This window comes from Mchenga conophoros, linkage group LG4 (genome assembly GCF_057382185.1).
Source record: "Mchenga conophoros isolate Kocher_MC1m ecotype Shallow Benthic linkage group LG4, M_conophoros_male_GT1.1, whole genome shotgun sequence".
Lineage (NCBI taxonomy): Eukaryota > Metazoa > Chordata > Actinopteri > Cichliformes > Cichlidae > Mchenga > Mchenga conophoros.
Window position 1 is genome coordinate 35,253,466 of NC_140529.1, and position 26,035 is coordinate 35,279,500.

The window sequence follows — 26,035 nt, forward strand, 5'->3', positions numbered from 1 at the left end:
GGAAAGATATTAAAGATTTTTTAATTCCGTTTCTGTGAGTGGTGGAGGGGACGGAAGGAGGGGGTGTTGCGATGGTGGACTCTCTCTCCCCCCTCGCTTTCTCTCTCTTCTTGAATGGTGGGTTGCATTTGTGCACACATGTAGGAATTTACGCATTTAATGGCTTTATTGTGATGATTATCGCCCGATCCAATCGTTGCAGCTCTCGCACTCTTCTGTGAAGTAGCCACTCTAAATGTCACTTTTCTCGCGTTTTTGTTGTTTTTTGTTTTGTTCTTTGTTACTAAAAGCCTCGATTTTTCAGCTACAGCGCACGGCGCTACAGGCAGACATCCCCGCTCTGATTACGCGATTTTTCTTTAATGATGCTTAGTAGCGAGAGTGAATGAGGCTTGGCTGACATTGAGTGCTTGAAGATATGAACCCAGCGGTACATTCAATTATTATTTTATTATTATTTATTTTTTATAATTACGGGCTCCTGTGTAAGTAATGTCCGGCATTAGCGCAGCGATGTTGTGTGAGTGTTGTGTGAGAGGCTGTGGTGCTGAAAGAACAGCTCCCTGAAGCGCTGATGTTCCTTCGTGGAGTTTGTCGCCCCCTGGTGTTCAAACGTGTGTATTACAATTGATAAAACCTGTGTAACCCAAAGACATCGAACCTCTGAGGTCCCATGAAATTATTTTCTCAGTTAATTAGAGGTGCTCACCTTATTTTCAAAATAACACACTATAAATTAAAGCTCTAAGTTGTTACTTAAAATAAAAGTATACAAGAATCATCATACGTAACTTTAACCTTTGTTACATCCCCCAGGAGGATGTCTCTTCTCCTTATTAACCCTTTGTTTTGTCCAGGCTCCACCTCCTCTGTCCTGATTGGATGTTGCGCAGAGTCCGGCTAATTGGTAATCAGCAGAGCACTACTTAAGGCCTGTGGAGCTGTGCTTCTGTGCCCTCTGGCCATTTTGGTTGCCATACTTGTGCAGGCTTGCATGCCTTTGTATTTTGTGTGAGCATTGTTGTTTCATGTTCAGACTGCTTGTAGGGGAGAGCTGCCTTTTGTTTTGACACCCTGTTTTCTCCTGTTTATGTGTTGTTAGGTAGGTTATGGTTATAGGTTGTATATTTTGTTTCTTTGGAGTTAGGTAAGTTTCTTTTATTTCTACGTCAGGGATGTTTTGTTATGTTGGCCTTGGCCAACCCCCTAGACTAGCCAGGGGACGTAACATAAATTGGCGGTTCGTCTGGGATAAAAGTCCTGGTTAATCCATTTGTGGATGGTGAAGGTTTGGAGTTTGTTTCTGCTGGTGTATTTGGCAGAGGTAGTTAGTATGGCAACTGGTGTTTTCACTTTGAGTGCATTTCTGAGTAATCCTTCTTGGGAGGAGCTAAATGTGTGTAGAAAACATGATTTGTTTGCTATAGCAGCACACTTTGAGTTAAATGTATCAAGGCAAATGGTGAAAGAGGACTTGAACTGCTGTTTCAAACAAACTTGTAGAAGAAGGCCTGCTTCCTGTTTCTAAATCACCTCGTTTTCCAGTTCCTCTTGACAGGTCCCCTAATGAAGGAGTGAAGCCTGCTGTGTTAAAGGAAGAAGGGCAAAACCCTGCTGCTGGGGAGCAACAAACGGTGGAAAAGTTAAGCACTAATGGCTCACCTTCTTTTGCTACTCCATCTTCTCCTCGTTCAAGACAAGTATTACTCAAGGTACGTTTGGCTAAATTACAATTGGAGGCTCAGGATAAAGCCCAAGCTCGTCAGGCAGAGTTGGAAACAGAGACAGAAAAGGTGTTAAAGCTGAAAAGGTTGGAGCTGGAGTTGCAGATTGAAAGGGAGGTCAGACTGCGTCAGTTGGAGTTACAGGCACAGACTTCAAGAAGTACTACTACTCAACCTAGTTCTGCAAATTCATCTGTTGATGAAACAACCTCCTCCCATGTAAACCCAGGTGGTTTCAATGTGAGTAAAAACATTGTGTTGGTACCTCCATTTCGTGAATCAGAAGTTGATACATATTTCAATGTGTTTGAACGTGTTGCGGCGTCATTGCACTGGCCGAGAGAAGTTTGGCCATTGCTTCTTCAGTGCAAATTGGTAGGCAAAGCACAAGAAGTCTGTTCTGCTTTGTCTTTGGAAGAAAGTTTGAAATATGATGTAGTGAAGTCTGCTATCCTTGCTGCTTATGAACTTGTTCCCGAAGCGTATAGGCAACGCTTTCACAATCACAAAAGAACAGCAAATCAGACTTTTGTAGAGTTTGCTCGTGAAAAAGCTACTCTTTTTGATAGATGGATAACAGCAAGTAAAGTTCCTGACTACAACTCCTTACGTGAACTGATACTGCTGGAAGAGTTCAAAAATGGCCTGCCAGAACGCATTGTTGTACACCTTAATGAACAGAAGGTTTCCACTTTGAAAGAAGCAGCTGTGATAGCTGATGAATTTGTGCTGACTCATAAAACTGTTTTTGTGCAGAAACATGAAGTTACCACCAGAGAACCTCCCCCACGAAAGGATCCTTCAAGCCCACGACAGACTTTTGCTCCAAGGACTGAAAGGGAATGTTTCTATTGTCATAAACTTGGTCATGTTGTTGTTGAATGTCCCGCTTTGAAGCGCAACAACCAGTCACCAAAAGGAGTAGGCTTAATTAAAACCATTCGTGCTGAGAGAGGGGACCAAAGTGAAGGAGTTGATCCCTGCTTCAAACCCTTTCTCTTAGATGGCACTATGTCATTGACTGGGAAGCCTGAGGATGAAAAACCCATTCAAATACTCAGAGATACGGGAGGGTCACGATCTGTGATTTTATCTGATGTATTACCCTTGAGTGACCATTCCTCTTGTCATGGTAGCATTCTGATTCAAGGAGTTGAAATGGGCTATGTTGAAGCTCCTTTGCATTATGTACACATCAAATCAAAGTTGGTTAATGGCATCTTCTCTGTGGCAGTACGCCCCTCACTTCCCATAAAAGGGGTGCAGTTTATTTTGGGAAATGATATTGCTGGTGGAAAAGTGCAACCTGTTCCCGAAGTAACAAATGATCTAGAATCAAACTTGAAGAGCAACGACCTAGCAACCTGTTTTCCATCTGTTTTTCCTGCTTGTGTTCTCACCAGGGCTCAAGCAAGACGTGAAGCTGCAGAAATTGATTTGTCAGACTCTTCGTTGGCTCAGGCTCTGGCTACAGATGATTTGCAAACCCTGATTGATCTTAAAAGTGGTTCAAAGGATACTACTGAGAAGTGGAAGGATCTCCATCTCCCACAGTTAGACTTGCCAGTCACACGTGAAAGCCTTGTTGCTGCTCAGAAGTCTGATCCCTCATTGACTAAATGCTTTACTTCTCTTTCTGAAACAGGAAATAAAAAGGCTTCTTATTTCTTGGAAGATGGGGTCTTGATGCGCAAGTGGACTGCCCACCCAAGTTTAACAGCAGACGTAGAGGGAAGCTGTTCTGATGACTGTGACTGGAGCACTACTTATCAGATTGTTGTGCCTCTTGAGTATCGTCACTACGTAGTCTCCCTTGCACATGAGCACCCCCTGTCTGGTCATTTGGGAGTTACAAAAACGTACAACAAGATACTCAACCATTTCTTTTGGCCAGGATTGAAGGCTGATGTAGTTGAGTTTTGCCGCACTTGTAAAACATGTCAGATTGCAGGAAAGCCAAACCAGACAGTTCCTATAGCTCCTCTTCATCCTATACCAGTACTTGGTGAACCTTTTGAACGTGTCATTGTGGACTGTGTTGGTCCATTGCCCTAGTCAAAGAATGGTAATCAGTTTTTACTGACTGCAATGTGTACTTCGACTCGTTTTCCAGAAGCTGTCCCACTCAGGAGAATAACTGCACCTTTGGTGATTAAAGTTTTGACAAAGTTCTTCACTACTTTTGGTTTACCAAAAGTAGTCCAGACAGACCAAGGAACTAACTTTCTGTCTAAACTTTTCAAGCAGGTCATGCATGCAGGTCCCTCCTCTTCACTCTGCTGACCCATGACTGCACTCCATCATACAGCTCCAACCTCTTCATCAAGTTTGCGGATGACACAACGGTGGTGGGTCTCATTAGCAACAGGGATGAGACCGACTACAGAAGTGAGGTGAGACGCCTGGCCACGTGGTGTGCTGACAACAATCTCTCTCTGAATGTGGAGAAGACGAAGGAGATTGTTGTGGACTTCAGGAGAATGCACACCCAACATGCTCCTCTGACCATTGATGGAGCGTCTGTGGAGAGAGCCATAAGGCCAGGTTGGCAGCTGCAGAAGCCCTCTCCTCTGCTCAGGGGAAGATGAAGAGTTGGTATGATAAGAAAGCCGTTCCTCGATCTTTCAATCCAGGTGACAAGGTTTTGGTTCTTCTACCAACTGCTAGCTCTGCATTGTCTGCCCGCTTCTGTGGACCATATCAGGTGGATAAGAAAGTAAATGACACTGACTATGTGATTAAAACACCAGATAGGAAGCGTAAAACACGCTTGTGCCATCTCAATATGCTCAAATCCTTTCATTCTAGAGCTGACTCTTTCTGTGGCACCGCAGATAAGCCTGTGGCATCTCCGTCAGAGCAAATCTCATCTCCAGAAACTCTCTTGTTGAACTCTTCCTCAGGATTGAGGTCAAGTTTAGATGAAGACGGGCTCAAACTTTGTGATGCCAGCTACCAGAATGCTTAATTCTGAGGTACTGTCCCAGTTGTCTATATATCTGTCCCACTTGACCCGTGAGCAACAGTTGGACATTGAAAGGCTCGTCAACATTCATTTAACACTCTTTGGGGACATGCCTTCCCGTACTACTGTAATAGAGCACGACATTGATGTTGGGAATGCAGTGCCTATTAAGCAGCATGCTTACCGTGTGAATATGGCGAAAAGGGAAATGATGAACACAGAAGTAGACTACCTTCTGAAGCATGGATTGGCTATCCCAAGCTATAGTCCATGGAGTTCTCTGTGCCTGGTTACGCCAAAATCAGATGGAACACCTCGCTTTTGCACAGATTTCCGCAAGGTAAATGCAGTAACAGTACCTGATTCTTTCCCACTGCCCTGTATTGAGGACTGTATTGACAGCGTCGGATCTGCTGCTTATGTGAGTAAGCTTGACCTTCTTAAAGGTTATTGACAAGTACCTCTGACAGAAAGAGCATCAGAAATCTCAGCTTTCGTAACACCTGATCACTTTTTACAATATACAGTCATGGCATTTGGAATGAGAAATGCTCCTGCTACCTTTCAGAGGTTAATGTCAACTGTATTATCTGGTGTGGCGAACTGTAATGTTTATCTTGATGATGTGGTCATCTATTCTTCCAACTGGTCAGAGCATGTCGACACTTTAACCACTGTGTTCAAGCGTTTAGCTGATGCTTCCTTGACCCTCAACTTGGCTAAATGAGAGTTTGGTAAGGCTACAGTGACCTACCTTGGAAAGGAAGTTGGGCAGGGCGAACCTTGCCCTGCCCAAATCAGTGCAAAGGTTAATGCCATTCTCAACTTTCCTGTGCCAACAACACGCTGTGAGCTGCGCAGATTTCTGGGGATGGTTGGTTACTACAGGTGTTTCTGTAGGAATTTTTCTGAAGTCGTAACACCACTGACAAACCTGTGCAGCCCGAAGGTACCATTCATTTGGAGTCCTGAGTGTCAACATGCTTTTGAATGTGCAAAAGGTCTTCTGTCGAGTTCACCCGTTCTTGTTGCTCCAGACTTTTCGAAACCTTTCAAGCTTGAAGTGGATGCCAGTGAGGTGGGGGCTGGAGCTGTTCTTCTTCAGGATGATGGACAAGGAGTGAGTCATCCTGTCTGCTTCTTTGGCAAGAAGTTCGATACTCATCAAAGGCGGTACTCGACAATTGAAAAGGAGACTCTGGCCATGCTTCTGGCTCTTCAGCATTTTGACGTGTATGTGGGATCTACTTCCCAACCTGTAGAGGTCTTCACTGATCACAATCCTCTCGTGTTCCTCTCTCGTATGTATAACAACAATCAACGATTGATGAGGTGGGCTTTAATTTCACAAAACTACAACATTGAAATAAAGCATAAGAGAGGATGTGAAAATATTGTGGCCGATGCCCTCTCAAGAATGTGATGGTGTAAGGTTAACAAACTTATACGTTTGTTTTTTCTGGGTGGGGGTGTTACATCCCCCAGGAGGATGTCTCTTCTCCCTATTAACCCTTTGTTTTGTCCAGGCTCCACCTCCTCTGTCCTGATTGGATGTTGCGCAGAGTCCGGCTAATTGGTAATCAGCAGAGCACTACTTAAGGCCTGTGGAGCTGTGCTTCTGTGCCCTCTGGCCATTTTGGTTGCCATACTTGTGCAGGCTTGCATGCCTTTGTATTTTGTGTGAGCATTGTTGTTTCATGTTCAGACTGCTTGTAGGGGAGAGCTGCCTTTTGTTTTGACACCCTGTTTTCTCCTGTTTGTGTTAGGTAGGTTATGGTTATAGGTTGTATATTTTGTTTCTTTGGAGTTAGGTAAGTTTCTTTTATTTCTACGTCAGGGATGTTTTGTTATGTTGGCCTTGGCTCTCCCTGACGTTACACCTCGGTCTGAACCCCATCACCAGTATTAAATAAACCTTTTAGAATTACCATCTTGGCTCCTCCTTTTCTATCCACATTTATGTTCGTCCCTTCAACCCCCCCTAGACTAGCCAGGGGACGTAACACCTTACTTAATCTTCAAGCTACCAGGTGGATTTATTTCGGACTCCTTAGATTTTCCTTTTTCCTAAAATTTTGATCCCCAGCTTCCATATGTAACCCTATAGCTCTGGGAAGGTTTCCACCGAAAATGAATATTATTTACATGTGACAATATTTCCTACCATGAATTTGTCTTTTTACTTTTCCTATAAAATCATATAGTATTTTAATGCCCATGTTTCATGTGTCTCGTTGCCCTTGTACTTTCTCTTCAAACCTTTCAGACTTGAATAAAATGCATTTATTTGATCACTTAGTTAATGTGAACATGCTATTTGAAAAAAGGAAAAGAGTTATATGTGATAACACTGTACTTTTTCACATTACTGAAGCAACAGACAGTAATAAAAATGTGCTTCTGTGATTTACAGCTAGTAAGTTAACTGAGTGTGTACTGTCATGAAATAACAAAAAAGTGAATAAAAATATAAGTCATGTTGAGGTATTATTTCAGTATTTTAGCGATTAGAGGATCATCAGGGGGTCCTTTTGTCCCTCTGTGGGGGGGATACTCCCACTAGGTTTAAATCTGGGACTCCTCACCATTTGACCTTAGAACTGAAGAAGCTTCTCGGATGAGAGGTGAAACGTCTTCAAGTAACTTAAAGAAGTCCAGACGCTTTTCTTTGCAAGCTCCTTTGACTACGATGACCTGGATGACTGAGAACCTTCACAGACATATTCAGTATTTTTGTTTTATGTCATCTTATATCTTGGCCTCTATATTGTTTTCAAGTTTTGCACGATTACTGACCAGTCACTTTACGGACCAAGACTATCAGTACAGCTAAATGACTTATGATTATGAAATTAATTAGCTATATAAAATTCTTTAAGCAGGCCACAGAGTTCTGTCAGTATGTTCCTGAAACACATCGTTTAAGACAGTTGATTTTGAGATTGCTAATTTAAGGTCATTTTAGGTCTTTAGGTGGAAGTAGGGGAAAAAAGGCCTTAAAACAATGCTAAACTGGGGGATTTTTTGTTTATTCTTTGTTTTTATTATTGTTCTTGTTAATACATCTTTGTCTGTCTCCCATTTTCACCTAGAGCCAGCTTAAAATCAACAAGACTTCTGGAAGGTTTGAATCTGCTTTAAGTGACAGGGCTAAACCCAGCACCAATTCGCTGCACATATACAGTACAGAAATAATGGGAATACAGTGTGCCCAGGAGGCACATGACAACAGGAATGTATCAAATGTGTAAATGTGAAAATCCAACAGACAAAAAAAAAATTTCAAAGAAAAAAAAAGTTTAGCATAGGCTGTCTTCTGTTGTCCCCCCTTAAAAATATAGAAGAAACTGCAGAAAGGCTACTTTTAATTACACATATGTATCTTTTGGCTTTTGAAAAGCCACACACACAATATTCAAGGAAGAATGTATTTGTAGGTACAGACTCTACATCCGTTACTCAAAAAATAAATAGTTAATTATAAAAAGTTGTCATCAAATATACAAATAAAGACAAAATTCTTGGGAATTTCCCCATTGCATTATTTGCAATAATGATATTTTAAAAACTTTGATATAGGATTGCCCAAGAACGTGTCTTTGAAAAAATACAAAGACAGCCTCTGAAATTGCAAAGCCCTGATTTTATATATTGTAAAAAAAATTCACGCCCTTCAAAGTACTTACTGTGCTATCTAATCTGCTGACCCATGGGTGCTTCTTTACCCAGACATTCAATCTAATCAGATTTAATTACTGAGGATGGAAACAAACGTTCAAAGTCTGACCACCCTTAAGGCAGCCTCTGTTTTTTTAAATCTTATTTTACCCCAGAGTGCAATTTCCCGAAGGCCGTCCTGGACCCAAAGCTCCAGGGACGCTCTAACAAGCTCCCGATTAGGGCTGGATTTGCAGCTTGCTGAGTTACTGTCAGATTGGCATAAAGAGTGCACATGGGACCAGTGCAAGTGTGGTTCTGAAGGCCTAAATTTGTGAGCCCTCCTCGCCTGCCAAGGATAATTGCTTAATGAAAGTGAACAGCGACCCAAATCCTGGCAGAGAGGGCAAATGAGAGCTCGAGGTCTGTTTGCAGGGAAAAGTGCTGCAGAGATCCTTGAGAGTTTACCGCCCTGCAGAATGAACACCGGTTTCACTAAGTAGCTGACAATGGTGCAACGTAACTGCATATGGTTCCTCCACCTTTTTTCAACTGGAAGGTCTCGGCACCTGTTAGTTTAGGCAAACACAAACAAGCACCTTTTTAAAGGTTCAGATTGAAGAACATTTAATGTTGCATTTAACAGTTACAATGCAAAATGATGCAGTACTGCCATGCTTTATTTCTGTACAATCACGTTTAATAGAGCTGGAGTCAGGACTTTATAACTATAGTCAAACCAGGCCACAAAAATGTACTTTTAACAGATTTTTCCCTCTAATATAATTAATTATTCTAAGTAACGTGATTAGTTATGTAATTAGTTGTTTTCTTCTTTTATATATCAGCTATATTTTTAAGAGTTACTGTACATGGTTAGGAGTTCATTTTATTTGTATTCATCTCTAGGTATATGTGTGTGTATATACCTTTAAGTCCTAGGGTATTTAAAAATAACAGAGTAATACATTGTTGGTATTTCAAGTGCATTTTTTCCTGGTAATTAATTCTCAAAGACTTTTGTATTTTCTCTATTTTCACAAGAGTGGATGTCCCAGCAGATTCGCTCCAAAATATGACTCCCAGAAAGTGCAATTAACCCAAAAGGTACCTCGTGTCTGTGAAGGTTCTCAGTCATCCAGGTCATTGTAGTCTGAGGAGCTTTGAAATAAAAGTGTCTGGAATTCTTTATGTTTCCTTGAAGACGTTTCACCTCTCATCCGAGAAGCTTCTTCAGTTCTACGAGCAACTGGGGGAAAGTCCCAGATTTCAAGCCCTGTGGGAGTTTTCCCTGGAGGGTCATGGACCCCCTGTTGATCCACTACCCAATCACACGAGCCAAGGCGTGAAAATGGGTGTAGGTCACAATCAGCCAAGGTTTTGGGTGAACCCATTGTGAAACCTAGCCCCACCCTATCATGTGATTTGCTGAGATCAAATGACCGAAGATGTGAGTGGGTGTTAAGGCACCTGGGAATGAATCTCATCTATAATCCAGTCTGGCAAGGGATCTCAAAATTGGATTATAGATGCCATTTATAACAGAGCAAATCAGCGCAAACACCTCATACTATGAAGCACGGTGGTGGTGCAGTCATTGAGTTGACCACGAATTCCTCTGTATACCAAAGTATTCTAGAGTAAAATGTGAGGCCATCTGTCCAACAGCTGAGCTTCGCTGAGGTCATCAACAGGACAATGATCGCAAGCACAACAGCATATTTGCAACAGAAGGACTGAAAAGGGAAAGAATCTGTTCTTCATTGGCTCAGTCAAGACATCAACTAGATTTAAATGCTGTGATAGGACCTTAAGAGAGGTGTGCATGCGTGAATACACACAAACCTCAATGAACAGAAGCAACATTAAAAAGAAAAGCAGGTCAAAATCGCTCCCCAACGATGTGAGACACTGATGAAGTCATACAGAAAACAATTATTTGAAGTTTATCGAGCTGATAAAGGCGGTTGTACAAACTGCTGAATCATGGGGTGCATTTAGTTTTTCACAGGACTGCAAAGTCCAGTAAATTTTTTCTTCTTTTTTCCACTGACTGTACTTTGTAGTCATTATACAGATTATTTTCTCACACATGTTCAACATGGAGCTTCTTGGTGGATCAGAAATGCTGAACTTTTTAAAAAACAAAACATTTATTTATTGGTTTTAACCGGTTTTACATGGTGCACCGTGAACATTTAAAATAAATAAATAAATAAATAAATAAAAAAACCCAAAAAAGACAAAAAAAAACACAAACAAAAACAAAAACAAAGCAAACCATAACAGAAGGGAAGGACAAATCAAGTTAGAGTTTCAGGCTGTTAAGTCCACAGTGTGCACGTTGCAGTTCTCCAGAAAGTTGTAGAATTTTGACCATATCGCCCAAAACTTGTCCAGTTTATTTCTTAATGTATAAGTTATTTTCTCCATAGATAGTATAGATGTCAGTCCATTAAGCCATTGAGATAGTCCACATATTTTTGGATTTCTCCAACACATAGCAATACAGCGCTTGGCTTCCAAAAGTCCAATCGTTAACAGAGCTCTATTGTTTGCAGCAGTTATAAAATTATTCACGTATATATTTAAAATACATATTTTAGGATTAAGTGGAATCACATCACCAATAATTTGACTCAACAGATTTATTACCTTTTCCCAAAAGATTTTCACATGTGGACACTCCCATATACAGTGAAATAAAGTGCCCCTGTCCACTCGACACTTAATACAGGTGTCTGGGATGTTTGAATTAAAATAATGCATTTTTGAGGAATAAGATATTGTCTTGTTAACCATTTATATTGAAGTAGTCGAGATTGCACATTAATTATCTGACTCTTGGCCAAGGAGCATGATTTATACCACTCATCATCAGATGCTTTATGACTGTGTTCTCTAGAGAGGAGTAGGTGGGGATTTCTAAGCTGTGTGGTTAAGATAAAATTTCTTAATTGAAGAAATTTTAAAAAATGTTTGACAGGAATAGAAAAAGTACTTCTAAGTTGTTCAAAAGACATAAGAGTATTATTCCAAATTGAAAAACCAAAATTGAAAACCTGCATTCGCCCTACAAGGAAGAAAGTTATTTCCAAATATCTGAGTAAACCTAGACAGTTGTATCATTTCTCCCAAGTAGTTATGTATTTCAAACCAGATCATTATAGTGTTTTTTAAAAGAGGGTTCTTAGTTTGTTTAATTAGTAAGGAAGGGGGAATTTTGATTTCTGTAGACTCCATAGAAACCCACACTGGAATTTGCTCATTAACAAAATAAAGCATTGCCGCTCTGATTTGAGCAGCCCAGAAGTACCACTTTAAATTTGGAAGTTGTAAACCCCCTCTTTCATAATGAAGGTATAATAATGAGATTCTGAGTCTTGGTCTTCTGTTATTCCAAATAAAGTTTCGGAATAGTTTTTGCAAATTTAAAAAGAAAGAGTTTGGTGGAGAGAGAGGTATTGATTGAAAAGGGTAAAGATATTTTGGCAAAATTGACATTTTTAGTATATTGATACGATCAATTAAAGATTTAGGTAGTTTCGTCCATCTGTTTAGAAGTGTAGTAACTGACGTCGTTAAGGAATTATAATTGGATGCCAGAATATTTTCAATTGAGTGAGTTAATTTCACACCCAGATAAGTAAACCCATGTTCAGATAGCAGAAAGGGAGTGTTGATTGGAGGATTTTGTCGTTCATTGTTATTCAAAAATAATATTTCGGATTTATCAAAATTTCTTTTATAACCCGAAAATGTACTAAATGTATTAATGAGACTTAATATGGATGGTATTGATTTGTTTAAATTAGGGCAGAACAGGATCACATCATCTGCATATAGGGCAATAAGGTGGTCAACATTGCTTTAATTCCTGATATGTTTTTATGATTCTGAATTGCCATTGCAAGGTGAACAAGAGAGGTAACAAGGGGCACCCTTTTCTAGTTCCACGATATAATCTGAATGGTGTGGAAAAAAGACCATTAGTTAAAATCTCTGCTTGAGGGTTGAAGTATATCAATTGAATCCATTTAAAAAATCTGTTTCCAATACCAAACTTTTTCAAAACTTCAAATAAGAATGGCCATTCGATCCTGTCGAAGGCTTTTTCCGCATCCACTGAGATTAACGCATTGTCTCTGGTCTCTTTTTTCTCATAAATGATATTCATGACCCTCCATATATTGTGAAACCCCTGCCTCCCCTGGATAAAGCCGTTCTGGTCTGAATGAATCATTTTAGGCAAGAGTGTCTCTAATCTCATAGCTAATAGTTTGCAAAGTATCTTGCAATCATAATTCAACAGTGAGATTGGTCTGTAAGAACTACAATGTGTTGCTGGCTTATTAGGTTTCAGTAACAAAGTAATTGTTGAAACATTAAGTGAAATGGGGAGAGACCCAGATTCAAATGATTCCTGATACATATCCAATAAAGGCTGGATTCATTTATCTTTAAATATTTTAAATATTTCTATTGGTATTGCGTCAGGTCCAGGAGTTTTGCCCCCTTTCATGTTCCTTATAGCATTAGTAAATTCTTCTACTGTTATATTAACCTCTAGTTCATCCATATCATTTTCTGGTAGACTAGGAAAAAGCAGCTGATCCAAAAAAAAAAGTTTGTTTTGATGAAAATGACTTTAAATGCTCAGTTTTGTATAGCTGTTTATAAAAAGTACAAAAAGAGTCATTAATATGTTTAGGATCAGCTGTGATCTGTCCTTCATCTGTAGTTATAGAGTTTATTGTTCTTTCAGCCTGAGCCTGTTTAATACACCAAGCCAGTATTTTACTTGCTTTTTCACCCTGTTCATAATATGATTGTTTCAGTCTTAGTAAACTTTTAGTAGCTTTATTTAATGACAAAATATTAAATTTAGCTCTGAGTTTATTTAACTCTAGAATTAGAGCATTAGATTTGGATATAAATATCTCTTCCTCAATATCTTTTATCTTTTTCTCCAAATGAACCAGTTCCATCCTAGATGCTTTATGTTTAAAGCTTGTAAAACTGATCATTTTCCCTCTCAGGAAAGCTTTAAAGGCCTCCCATTTTATAGTCGCCGTAGTCTGAGTAGTGTTATAAGCAAAGTAATAATCTATTTGCTTTCCAATGTATTCTAAGAATTCTGGATCCTTTAACCAGAAAGATTGCAATCGCCATCTAGTGGTAAATAATGGTAAGTTAGGTAAATTTAGTTGAAACGAAATGCTGAACTAAGAGCAGCAGAAACATGCCTGTCTGATCTCGTCTGACCAGGGCTGATATCTGACATGTGGCCCTGAGGCCTGAGAGAAACATGATGATGAATTTTTTCACAAGAAGATGTCCAACCTATATACACACTCCCTCTCTCCCCCCTCTTTGACGTTACATGAGCAGCTGAGTGACATTTTTCTTCATCATCACAGCTGAAATGGGGCTCTCGACCCGAAAACAAAGCTCAGCGTGCTCGTCACGTGCTGACACAGGCAAAAATGCAGAAAATGGAAAAAACTAATAGCAAAATATTGATGTTTAATCTCTTTGCAGAAGATGCTTTAGAAAATACTGAAGTATTTTTTTTCACGAGACAGTTGACAAACAGGAGAGCCAAGTATTCCCAGGAATTCTTAGATGAACACGAGAAGAGGAAATTTCCATTTGAAACTGCAAACATTCAAACAAGTCGAGGGCCCATTTAAAAAAAATTCTTTTTAATGTAACAATGGATCATAACACAGTTTTGCCCAGCTGTTTCAGTGCAGTTATTAAATTTAAGACTGTTGAATGGGAAAACCGGAGTAACGTTAGTGAGAACTTCAACATTATGCACTCCATACTGCATATAAATGCCACTTGTTTTGCACAATATCCAACTGCTGACCTCTGTATATTTTGTTTTTATTTAATTTTATATATATGTACACACACACACACACACACACACACACACACACACACACACACACACACACATGTATATATACATATTTAGTATACATACACTCTTATATTTGTACAGGTACATATATTTATTCTTATAATTCTCTGATTTTTTCCTTATTAGATAAAAAGGAAGGTTATCTGATGCCAGCCACATGAAAGGATGTAGGCATGACAAACACAAAGAATAAGAAAAAAGTTTATCAAGTTTAGTAATGCTGTACTAAAAGTAAAAATAAAATTAAAAACCTCCAAATACCTCAAACAAGTTTAAGTCATTTGGAGTTTTTTAATTTTGAGTGAGCTGAGTGAGCGTTTTGACATGCTCCATACAAAGCCATGGGTTCATCATAGGCCTACTAGTATAAAAAACAATTTTTTCCTCCTTACATGAAGCAACACTTTGGTGGACTTGCTCTCTGCCTAAAATCCTGACCGTCTTGAAAAATCTACTTCACGTTCATGTGGGGGTTATATCCCAGCTGTAAGAGTGTGAGATGCAGTGCACACCCTGAGTGGGTCACTAGTTTATTGCTGTGCACTCTCCCTCTAGCATCTGCAGGAAAAAAAATCTCAGTGGGTCCAGAAAGTGATTTTAAAAAGATTTTAACAACAATCGGAAACACATAACAAAGAAGGAAGAAGGAAAGCTGGATCAGGTGGCTCTGTCCTGTCCCAGAAGTTATGCTCAGGCTGCTGATGTCCTTCCCATGATGCACTAAGCATTTCATGTACACCTCCCATATGTTTTACTACTTCATGTTATTAACTTTCTCCTTTTTCTCCCCCAGAGTGGGAACATTCCTCTTCTTTTTCCTCTCACCCACCCCCCTGGTCCCCGATTATGATGGAGGTTTCTTCCTGTTAAAGGGGAGTTCTTCTTTTCCACTGTTACCAAGCCCTGCCCAGTGGGGGGATCATCAGATTGTTGCAGTTTTCTCTCTATTTGTAGGGTATTTATCTTACAATATAAATTGCCTTGAGGCAGCTATTGTTGTGAATTGGTGCTATATAAACAAAACCAAATTGAAACGGAGTACCGTGCTTTGGCACCAACAGTTGCAAGGTTTACACATGCATCCTGGGATGAATGTTGGTGCTTCTTGGAGACGTTGTTTTATACTGAAAATTTGTTCTTTTTCTGACATTTCTTTAGTTTTAGTTGAAAATTGTAATTATTCCTTTCCCAGTAATAGAACGACTTATTTAAAATAATTGGATTATTTGAAAAATGTATCTTACAGACCCAGAAACAGCCATGACCTTCTGTCTAAATGTCTTAAAGAACTATTTTAGGACATGTGGAAAAACTGGCAAAAAATCTTGAAACCTTGAATCTATTTTTTAAGGATTTGATAAAAGGAAGTGATAAAAAGATCTGTTCATCAGTAAAAACAGATAAGGGTTCTTTAAAGCTCAAATATTTGCTTGTCCAAGTAATGTTGACATTATTTTTTTTTCTTTAATTTCCATTGGATTTATGTAGCCACATGCTTTGTAATATAACACCAATAAGGAAAATCTGACTTTAGATGAAAAAAGGCAAATCTGCAGCTCCTCTAACTTTAAGAGGGACGTATATTATCAATTTCAGCACATTCTTTAGCTGCTGTTCACTCTCATTACCTCCATAGTGTTTTCAGCTGTAATTAGAAAGAAATAAGAAAATAAAATCTGCTCAGTGATAAATAAATAAATAAATAACAGAGTTGGGAAGTCTGTGGTAAATGGTGGAGCAAAAATCAACCCTTGTGTATTTTATACTGGGCCTTGTCACATTCTCTTGGTCTGAAACAAGTTGTTGTTGCGCCTCTCCCTTTACATACTTTCTTCTGTTTGAACAGTAGAAAGTGGGTAAAGGCTACAGCAGCTGGGTGGAGCTTCTTTGCTTCTGTGTGCCTGAGATAAACGTATTCCCTTACAGTTAATAATCTACAGAGCCAAGAGTGGAAACACTGAAACTCTGGAGTGTTTAGAGCTGTCTACAGCTGAGGCTCACATGGCTGTACACACAGCTTCAAATGAAATTTCTACCATGTTTGAATTCAAATATTCACCATTGTATGCTTTTTTATATTTTAGAATATACTGACAAGCACAATAGTTTCACTATAGAGGTTTTATATTGTGGTGTTCACAACACAGTGACAAGGAGAAAGCACAACAGCTAACTTCTTCTGCGTCAGCTGCTTATGAATTGGCCCTTTGATTTTCTGGATTCACATGGTTATCAGCTGCTATGAGTGGAGTCATTGTGTTGATTCAGTCTTAGAGTGCGACCTTTGTGAGCGTCGAGCAGTGCAGGGCTGTTTTTATTGTTGCAGCAAAGCAGACATGATGATGAACAGGCAGAGGAAGCTGCTGAATTTGCCCAGGAGCACAAGCACATACGTGTGCTGAGAGAGTTCAGGGGCATCTTCTCGGTCATGTTTTCTTTGGTTTCATCTTTCTACATCTATTCTTTCTTTGTTTTGTCTCTTTGTTCCTTCTGTTCTTATAGCTGCTTTTGTGTCTTTCTCCTTTCAGGAGTTTTGTATCTCCCCCTGTGATCTGTGGGCTTTGTATGTCTTTGTGCTCATTTCACATTAACATTTTGGATGCTTTATCTCTTTCTAGGAAATTTTGGTAGGCCTTGGGTTGGTACGCCTTTTCAGTTATCTATAAATAATAATGATTATGCTAACCAGTACTGGACATGGAGATGGACAGGGGCATGCCCAGAGGGGAGCGTAAAATATGATTGGTTCCTACTTATGCCCTGCTCAAGGAATGCTTTTGGACTGGAGTACTGCTAAATGTACAGTATCCAGTGCCCACTAGATGACAGCATAGATAGCATCATATTGAAATTTAATGAGAACATTTAGTTAGGTTATTTTACTGAACTACAGATTTAACGTACTTCAGTATTCTGCATCTACTTCTCTAAAATTTGGATGCAAATGTTTTACTTTATACCCCATACACCATTTAATTTAAAGCTGTAGCTAGTAATTTATTATTTGCACATTTGAAAGCAAAAAACTCTAATAATTAATTATGATGTATATAAGTAGTATTTACATTAATGAATCCAATATTAAGGAGGATTATGGCTTTTACTCACCCGCTTCTTTCACCACTTTGCAAAACAGTGTTGTTCACATGTATAACACTATTTGTGGGAGTGTAAAAGGTCGCATATGAGCTCAGAAATCATGACCAGTGTTTGACATACCGGTTTCGTTCTCTTGATGTTAAATAGTGTTATTCTTCACCCCCCCCCCCTCCCCCACACAAAAAAACCCGCAGGACGTGGCAGGATGGGTTAGTTTCGATTATGCATGTACATCCGTCTCCCCCGTACTTTGAGGTGGTGTGTTCGAGTTCATTTGGAAGGGAAACGTGGATAAAAAAAAGAGAAAGAAAAAGAAATCTGATAAATACTTGGCTGAAAATTGGGGCATTTTCAGGAAAACACGGTGTACATTAAACACTGTATCATAAAATTCTTTACGATTTAAGGGGGAACATGTTTGTTGTGTTTTCATTAAGAAAAGTCCTTTCAGTCACCACATTTATTTTCCGATAACACTTGAAGGCAGCATCAGGAAACCAGTTGATCAAGACGAGCAAGTTGTTGTTGTTGCCTGAACGTCAAATGTCGCTACTAAACTTTTTCACCCTCCTTAACAAACAAAAGTCAGCTGACTGTCGATGATCCAAGGTGTTACACAAACAGGTGTGGCTCATAATGTGGAGAAATGAAAACGAAACTTAACATTTGTGACCGGGCAGTTTAATTACTGAGTGGGTATGCAGTTATTTCAGCAGGTCCACTCGAGGCGTGGTATTGGGAGCTTGTTAATTTCTACAACAGCTGGACTGCGGGCTTCAGATCCATCCTGTTCTTGTTTCCTTTGCGCAGATAAAGGTGAGACCTCCGCGAGGACCTGAACACAACACACAGAGAAGAAGAAAATGTCTGAGGCAAGGTAAGGCGGCTCATGGTGCACGGAAAACTTTTAGAGTGCATGTAGTAAAATACTTATATGTACTGATTAAGTGACAGCTAGAACAAAACACGGAAGAAACTATTTTAAAGACACACCCAGCGACTTTAAAAGAATCGTTGGAGGAACAGGACCACTTTACTTCTACGTATCCACTCTTTCACTTTAATCAGCTGCAGTTCCGGTTACATCCAAGTTTTCATGTTAGATTTAATTTTAAAAACTTGTGATGGGACTGCTGGTTTTTACACGAAAACGTGTCTCTTTGTTAGCGGTTAGACTTTTAGTCTTTTTTTCATATTTTAATCTTTTAAACCTAAAAAATGTACAAATATGCAATGTCCCCCCCCAAAAAACATATCTTTGCTTTTTTCTTTCTTTTCATCACAATGACTCCTTACATAAACGTTTGGAGGGGCTATAGAAAAAATTTATACAGAGATGTATTAAAGGACAAAGTCTGTGGTTAAGTCATAAACACTGCAACTGTAACAGACATGATACATGAGCACTGTTGCATTAATATTAGCAATCTGCTAATGAGTGTGCTGCTAATTAATATCCCAGGTGTTTTTCTACCACTCTAAACATTGAGGCCTGAAGAAAATACCTCTAGGGCAAAATGACTTAGTCACATTAATGTTACCTGCTTATGCATGTCTGAAGTCGGGCTTTATAATAAGTAATAAAAGTCCCATCAGGACAGGAATTGGGTGACAAATATTCAAGTTTAAATAAATTTGAAACGGATGAAACAGAATATCCACAGTACACACCCAAAGAAGAAGAAGAGCTATATCTTCTGTTGGTGTACAGCAACAGCACCAGGACAAAACAGAGGAAATGTATAAAAAAGAGAAACCACAGAATTGCAGTACACCATTTTATTAAAACCTGTCCTAATAACTCCATTTACTGACCCATAGCCTTTTGTAATTTGGCGCCATCTAGTGGTTATATTATAAAAAAACAGCTACTAAAATACAAAATAGGGACTTTCAGGCCTTTGTTGGTACAAAACCAGTTTGTGTATCTGAGCTAATAAAAGTCCACAACTGGGAGACCCTTTGTTAATCAAACAATGACAAACCCTTGCTGAGGTTTAGTTGCATGTTATTTAAAAATCTCTGTAATAATAGTGCATCTTTAGAATAAAGACAAGAACTAGAACAATAGACACAATATAACAAACCCCAACTGTGTAATAGTATACCTACTAAAAATGGTTCAAAAAGTTTTCAAGTACTTAAATTACAAAACAAACATATAAATGTTTAAAGGGTACATTAATACCAAATCTACATTTTTACCATCAGTCTTAAGCAGGAGTAGGACTGTCCTTTGGTGCCAAAGAGTGCTGACACTTGTTGTCATCTTTTGCTTTCCCCTGGGCACTGTTATCACTTAAACCCCCCCCCCAAAAAACAACCCCGTTATCGTTACTTCAAACTGACTATGAAGAAAGTCTATATGATTATTTTGGATCCTGCATCAAATCCACAGTGAGACATCTGTGTAGGCTCTCAGTCATCCAGGTCATGGTAGTGGAAGGATTTTTTTATTTTTTATTTTTTATTTTTTTTTGCCTGTCCCATTTGGTTCTTTAGCCGTCAGAATTGTTGTCTGAAGACCAACAAGGATACCCAATGGATTTACTTTGCCAAATGGTCATCACGGCCTTGCCGTATGGGTCCATTTGATTAACCTTTGTTGTTATTATTTATTTTATTTTATTTTCAGTTGTTACAGATGGGACAGACATGACTGAGGGATAGGAAAGGGAGAGGAAGGAAAAGAAAAACAGAAGGGAAGAGGGACAGTGCGAAAGGGCACTTAAAAAGAGAAAGACAATCCTGTGAGATGTTAGCCCAAGATTAAACAAAGATTCTTCCACAAATTGAATTTATGGTACAAAATCTCTAATATTAGCTATTGTGGACAAAGTGCCTACCCACTTAGCACTACTAGCAAAACAAAATCTGAAGTATTTTTTGGTTTGTGTTGGACTCTGTGCTGTGCTGTACATTTTAAATAAAAGTGTTTAAACTATTAAAGTTGTTATGTAGTGCACTTTATACTGAGCTCTGCGACCGAGCTGTCATGTACAAGTTTTGCTTGAATTCCCCTAGAAACCTCACAAACAGATGATGCTTTGTGTTACAGAAAGGAGCTACAGGAGGCCTTGTGCCGCTACACCACAGACACCCTCACCTACATCCACACAGTGAGAGCATTCTGTGAGATGTTCTCTAAATGGATGCTCTGGAGAGACACCGAGGTAGAAATGATGAGGGATATCAAAGATAGACTTGAAGCACTTGACCTAAACGTCAACCATGTTACTAAATCAGAGGAAAAAGGTAAAGCCTTTGTGGAGTATATGAAGAGCAAGGTGACTGTGAATGTAGACAGCAAGCGTGTAGAGCTGGAGAATGAGCTGACTGAAGTGTTGAATGACACTGCAAGTGGCCTGGAGAGTCTCAGCAGCTTCCTGGATGCAGTGGAGAAGCTGGCAGTGACCTCGCTGCATGTGTTCACGGAGAACCAGGTGTTACAACTTCCAGAAGGGATCAGTCCTGAGTATGTTCAGGCTGTCATCTTGGCTGCACGAGTGATCTGTCCTCTGCTGCTGGAGTTTAAAAGAGACGACAACGTCTTCTTCCTTCCCAAACTCCAGAATGTGGAAGTGCTGGCATATCAGCTGGACAGATACATACAGACCTCCAAGACAATCTGTGAGAAGTTGGACAAAAGGTAAACAAATAAATGATATACAAAATATTAAGGAATTTTGCACATTAAGTATCATCTATTGTATAAAATAAGTTGACCTGCGTTCTTCACAGCTGCTTCAGTGACTTTGGTCTGAAGATGGCTGTAGAAACTGTGGTTGATCTTGATGTGGATTTGTCTGAGGATGACGTACAGAGAATGCTTGATCACGTAAATCAGCTCGATGAGATCAGGTAAGTTTTTCTGTTCCCAAATATGTGTCAGTGCAGAACTTGTTTTTTCTTTTTTTTTCTTCATCTCAGGGCTCAGATACTGCTGGTGTCCTACAGGCCTGCATAAGATGTCCTTTGATGTTGGTGCTGTGACGTAGACATTGCCGCTGCAGTGAGACCGGTTTCACTCCTAGTGCATCAGGGGTCTTGAACTCCAGGCCTCGATGGCCAGTGTCCTGCAGGTTTTAGATCTCACCCTGGGCCAACACACCTGAAACAAATGATGAGTTCATTACCAGGCCTCCAGAGAACTTCAAGACAAGTTGAGGAGATAATTTAGCCATTTAAATCAGCTGTGTTGGATCAAGGACACATCTAAAACCTGCAGGACACTGCCCCTCGAGGCCTGGAGTTCGAGACCCCTGATAAACATGCTTGCCTGGACACTACACTATACAAAAAACGATGTAGCTTCTGGATCTGAAAAGTGAAGCCAGTGTAGATGTTTCTTAACCTCCTAGGACCTGGCGTCCACATATGTGGACATAACAATTTGGGTTGTCTAGACCACTGCTACTGCCACTGCTCTATCAAAATTTAAAACGAATGTCCTCATATGTGGATCTCATTTCTCTCAGAAACAAAAATCAGGTAAAAAAAAAAAAAAAAATCAAGTAATTCTCTGTTTTTACATTCATCAGGTCCCAATCAGCCCAAATAGCAAAGAGAAATTAAAAATGCATGACTTGAAAGAGTTTGGGTCGTGGGAGGTTAAACCTCTAGTCTTGTTCATGGGCTGCAGGGAGGACTTATATCCCTGCAACCAAAAAAATGTTTTGCAGGACACATGACATGTTTTTGTTGGTCATGTAACGTTAAAAACTAAACCTAAATATTGTTAATATTGCAATAACATGGTGACATTTTAAAATGTGTCACCCCACTAATTCTTTTTAAATTTCTTCTCTCAGGATGAACGAGCAGTTCCGAATGGTGTTCTTGTTCCAGGAGGAACCGTGCCATGGGTTCATTAGTGAGTTCGACAAGCGACAGCCCACCATGCTGCAGTTTCTAAAGGAGCTGGAGGAGACAGCTGTTCAGTTAGACAAAATGAATAAGGGGGCAAAGATTTCCAGTGTGGCAGGCAGCTCCGTGGGGGCAGTTGGAGGTGTGCTGTCCATTGTTGGTTTGGCATTAATTCCTTTCACAGCAGGAGTTTCTCTAGCTTTGACAATGACTGGAGTCGGGCTGGGAATCACCAGTGGAGTCAACAGTGTTGTGACCACTGCAACAGAGGTTGGAGTAAATGCTACACAACGAAAGAAAGCCTCTGAAGTCTTCAAGAACTTTATGGAGGATGTACAGAGTCTCCAGAGTTGTCTGGAGGAGGTTACCAGGCAAACCATCGCCAAACTGGACGCACTTGACATAAATATAGTTGTGGGAGTTGGCAAGATTGCCAAAAACGCTGGTGCTATTGGAAAGGGTATTGATGCACTTGTTGATAGCGCTTCTGCTGTTAAGATGTTACAAACTGAAGAGCTGCTCACGAGTGCTGGGAAAGTTGTGGCTCAAGAAGCACAAGCCTTACGTAATGCACCCAGGGTTGCTTCAGATATCCCAGATATTGGTCAGGCAGCAGCCAAAGGGACCCTTGCACTCTCCAAGTCAGCAAGAGCAGGTCTCATTGCAGTTAATGCTCTCTTCCTCGGCATGGATATTTTCTTCATCTGTAAAGACAGCATCAGTCTGGCTAAAGGCAGCGAGACTGAAGTCTCACAATTTATCAGAGCCAGAGCTGCACTTTGGAGTTCAGAGATCGACTCATGGCAGAAGATGCATGACTCTCTGAATGAAGGTTTGCCAACATCAGAAAAAAAGAAGGCTGTTCTGGAGACTCCAATTTATCTGGAGATGGAGGTGAAGAAACAGAGTGAAGCAGAAAGGGTAGAACCATCTGCTGAATGATTAAAAAAAAAAACTGCAATGAAACAGTTGTAAATTACTGATCACTGAAGTGCTCGACTCATGCTAACTGAAACTATGATCAGATCATAGAGCCGTTTAATGTGGAAAATGTTTGAAAGCAATCGTCAGACTGTAGGTCTTTTCAGTAACAGCACGCAGCGAGGCATCCTCATGCTGTAATTACATTAATTGCCAATAAGCCAACTGAAAAAAAATGTATATTCTAGAGTTGTGATTACTGCAATATCAAGTATCAGAGAAAATATCTGTCAATGCCAAATTTGAATAATATATGTGATTTGTACATAATTCTGCTGAACATTTTATTTGCACAGTCAAATATAAAACAGTATTAATAACATTATTCAAGTATGCAATAAAATAAAAAAAATAATTACTTCCAGATATAGACTTTTTAATAATGTAATAGTTCTGTTATTACACAGTAATTACACAAAGTTCTGGTGCATAGATTTTAGAACAGATGAAATATTCTTGTACCAGTCTGACCAGTCTGCTGTGTGTGTACTGCACTGGTAATTTAACAGCAGCACTAATCACATGTAATGATCATAATGTAAATGTAATCTGTTTCTTTTTGTATAAATACTTGTATCCTTAAATTGTCCCTCTGTTGATATATAAAGTTTTAACTGATCCAATGAAATGTGTTAATATCCAGAATTGTTTTAGTGAATATAATTAAAAAGCTATGCCTGTGGTCGATGATAGGCAGCAGATACTAGATGAAAACTCTAAAACAAAAAACAAAACAAAAAATAGATGTTGTAGTTTTTCTTGTTTAAGAATCAATATTTTACATAAAAATAGAATTTAAATTGTTGTCAGAACATTTAGTTGGACTCTCTGGTAATGTGATAAACATGGATACCTTTTCCAGTGGCCTCTTACACATTTGCAAGCTTCACTTATAAAACATGTCACAGTTGTAATTACAGTTTCAAAAGCAAATATATGATGATGATGATGAAATCTTCCAGATGAAGCAAAACAAAATTCCCACAACTGTGATGCTCTTAATTTTATTGCTACAGTATTTAACAAGGTCATTGTTGGTATATGTGCATATTGTCCTTAAAGTAAAACAAACAGACAAATAAACGTACAAGTAAAACCCACTTTTAGTCAGTAATTTGATGTGACAGTTGAAAATGTAAATTCCAACAACCAAAAACTCAGCAGTCATTGTTCTTGCTGAACGTGGTGCTGAGATAAAAGTACAAGGAAAAACAGAGTGAACAGAAAGTGAGTCAAAGAAAAAGAAATACAAAGACAGAGGAGGTTATCAGAAGCAGATGTGGTTGTGGTGGGTGAAGAAACTGCTGCAAGATGCTGAAGCAACAATTTCAAGTAATGCAAGTATTGCAATATGTAACAACAACAAATGTTTCTCAGTTGAAAGCAAAGATTTCTTTTAAGATTTGAAATAAATTCATAAACTAATATATTTGCATGTATGCACAGTTCTGGTTGGATCCCAGCTGCTGTATCATCAGTAATGCAATAAGTTGCACTGTTCCTCCTCTTATGTTAGGTGTTTTACAGGATAATCAATGTTTCACGTAATTCAGTCAGTCATATGATAAAGGAACAGGAGCGCAAAATGCAAACAGGGATTAGATGGTTTACAGTTGGCTGACATCATAGAAGTAGACACCTTTTTAAATCTGTTCTCACACCTAAAGCAACCTGTTACACTTTTGTTTGGTTTGCAAGCTTCAGATTAAAATCTTCCCACAGCTGTGGTTCCAGCCCGAGAGGCAGAGATCTGATATAGGCACATCCTGCTGAAGATAAAGTAAATTCAAACAATGGTGAAAGTAATTTTTTTTATCACATCGTGTTTAACATGACTATTACTGATATAACATCACAGGTACACCTTGTTGTTACTACGTTGGACCCCTCTTGCCTTCAAAACTGCCTTAATTTTTGTAAAAAAGTAAAGAGGTTTTGTAAGCCACACATTGCTTTAATCAAGTATATGTACATTTAAACATGGTTTTAGCTGTCAAAGAGCAAAACAAAGAACTGAATAACAATAAAAATTCACAGATTTTATTACTTAAAATATATATATGAAAAAATGAAAAAACATTGTTTTATTATGTTATATATTTATATCTCACCAGTGGAATCAACAGTGCTGTGACCACTGCAGCAGAGATTGGAGTTAAACGCACACAGAAAAGCAAAGTCAATGATGTCCTCCCGAAGTTCATGGAAGATGTGCAAAGTATTCAGGATTGTCTGGGAGAGGTAATCAATCAACCAACTGCTGACAAAGAAGTGGGTTTTTATAAAGATATGTGTATTGGCTTTAAACAAGTTGGGTCAGTTGGACTGAGGATTCGATCACTGGTTAGAGATGCTTCAGATGTTAAATTGATAAAATCTAAAAACCTGATTACAGGTTGTGGTACGATGGTGGCCCAGGAAAGTAAAGCCCCCAAGATGGCCTCAGAAATCCCAGAAGTGGGTCAGGCAGCATTCAAAGGGTCACTTGCTCTCTCAAAGACAGCCAGAGCAGCTCTCATTGCACTCAATGCTTTCTTTCTTGGATTAGATATCTTTTTCATCTGTAAAGACAGCATCAGTCTGGCTAAAGGCAGCAAAACTAAGATCTCACAATTCATCAGAGCAAAAGCTGCACTTTGGAGCTCAGAAATAGACTCATGGCAAAAGATCTGTAACTCTCTGAATGAAGGTCTGAAGACAGAAGACAAAAAGAAAGCTTTCCTAGAGATTCCATTTTATACAGCGATGAAGAGACAAGTACAGAAAAAAAACAGTCTGTGTCTTTTGAGAACAAACAAAGGGACAGAGAAC

The 26,035-nt window shown here is 39.2% G+C and overlaps 2 protein-coding genes across 4 annotated transcripts in view; both read left to right on the forward strand.

Moving 5' to 3' along the window:
• On the forward strand, positions 1 to 24,748 carry apol (apolipoprotein L). 3 transcript variants are annotated; one of them, XM_085272083.1, is made up of 6 exons: positions 1 to 117; positions 1,546 to 1,712; positions 18,188 to 18,254; positions 20,436 to 21,026; positions 21,119 to 21,238; positions 22,189 to 24,748. In XM_085272083.1, exons 3-6 carry the CDS (start codon positions 18,241 to 18,243, stop codon positions 23,183 to 23,185), a joined length of 1,722 nt encoding a protein of 573 aa, XP_085128209.1. In that variant the 5' UTR covers positions 1 to 117; positions 1,546 to 1,712; positions 18,188 to 18,240; the 3' UTR covers positions 23,186 to 24,748. The 3 variants fall into 3 exon arrangements, with proteins under 3 accessions (XP_085128209.1, XP_085128208.1, XP_085128211.1); XM_085272082.1 differs by lacking the exons at positions 1 to 117; positions 1,546 to 1,712 and adding an exon at positions 17,868 to 18,001 and having other exon boundaries at positions 22,189 to 24,747; XM_085272085.1 differs by lacking the exons at positions 1 to 117; positions 1,546 to 1,712 and adding an exon at positions 18,053 to 18,069.
• The window catches only part of LOC146576660 (uncharacterized), a 25,377-nt gene continuing 17,251 nt past the window's right edge, over positions 17,910 to 26,035 (forward strand). The window contains exon 1 of the mRNA XM_085272089.1: positions 17,910 to 18,001. The gene's annotated coding sequence lies outside the window, so the exon portion shown is untranslated. The remainder of the gene's footprint in view (positions 18,002 to 26,035) is intronic.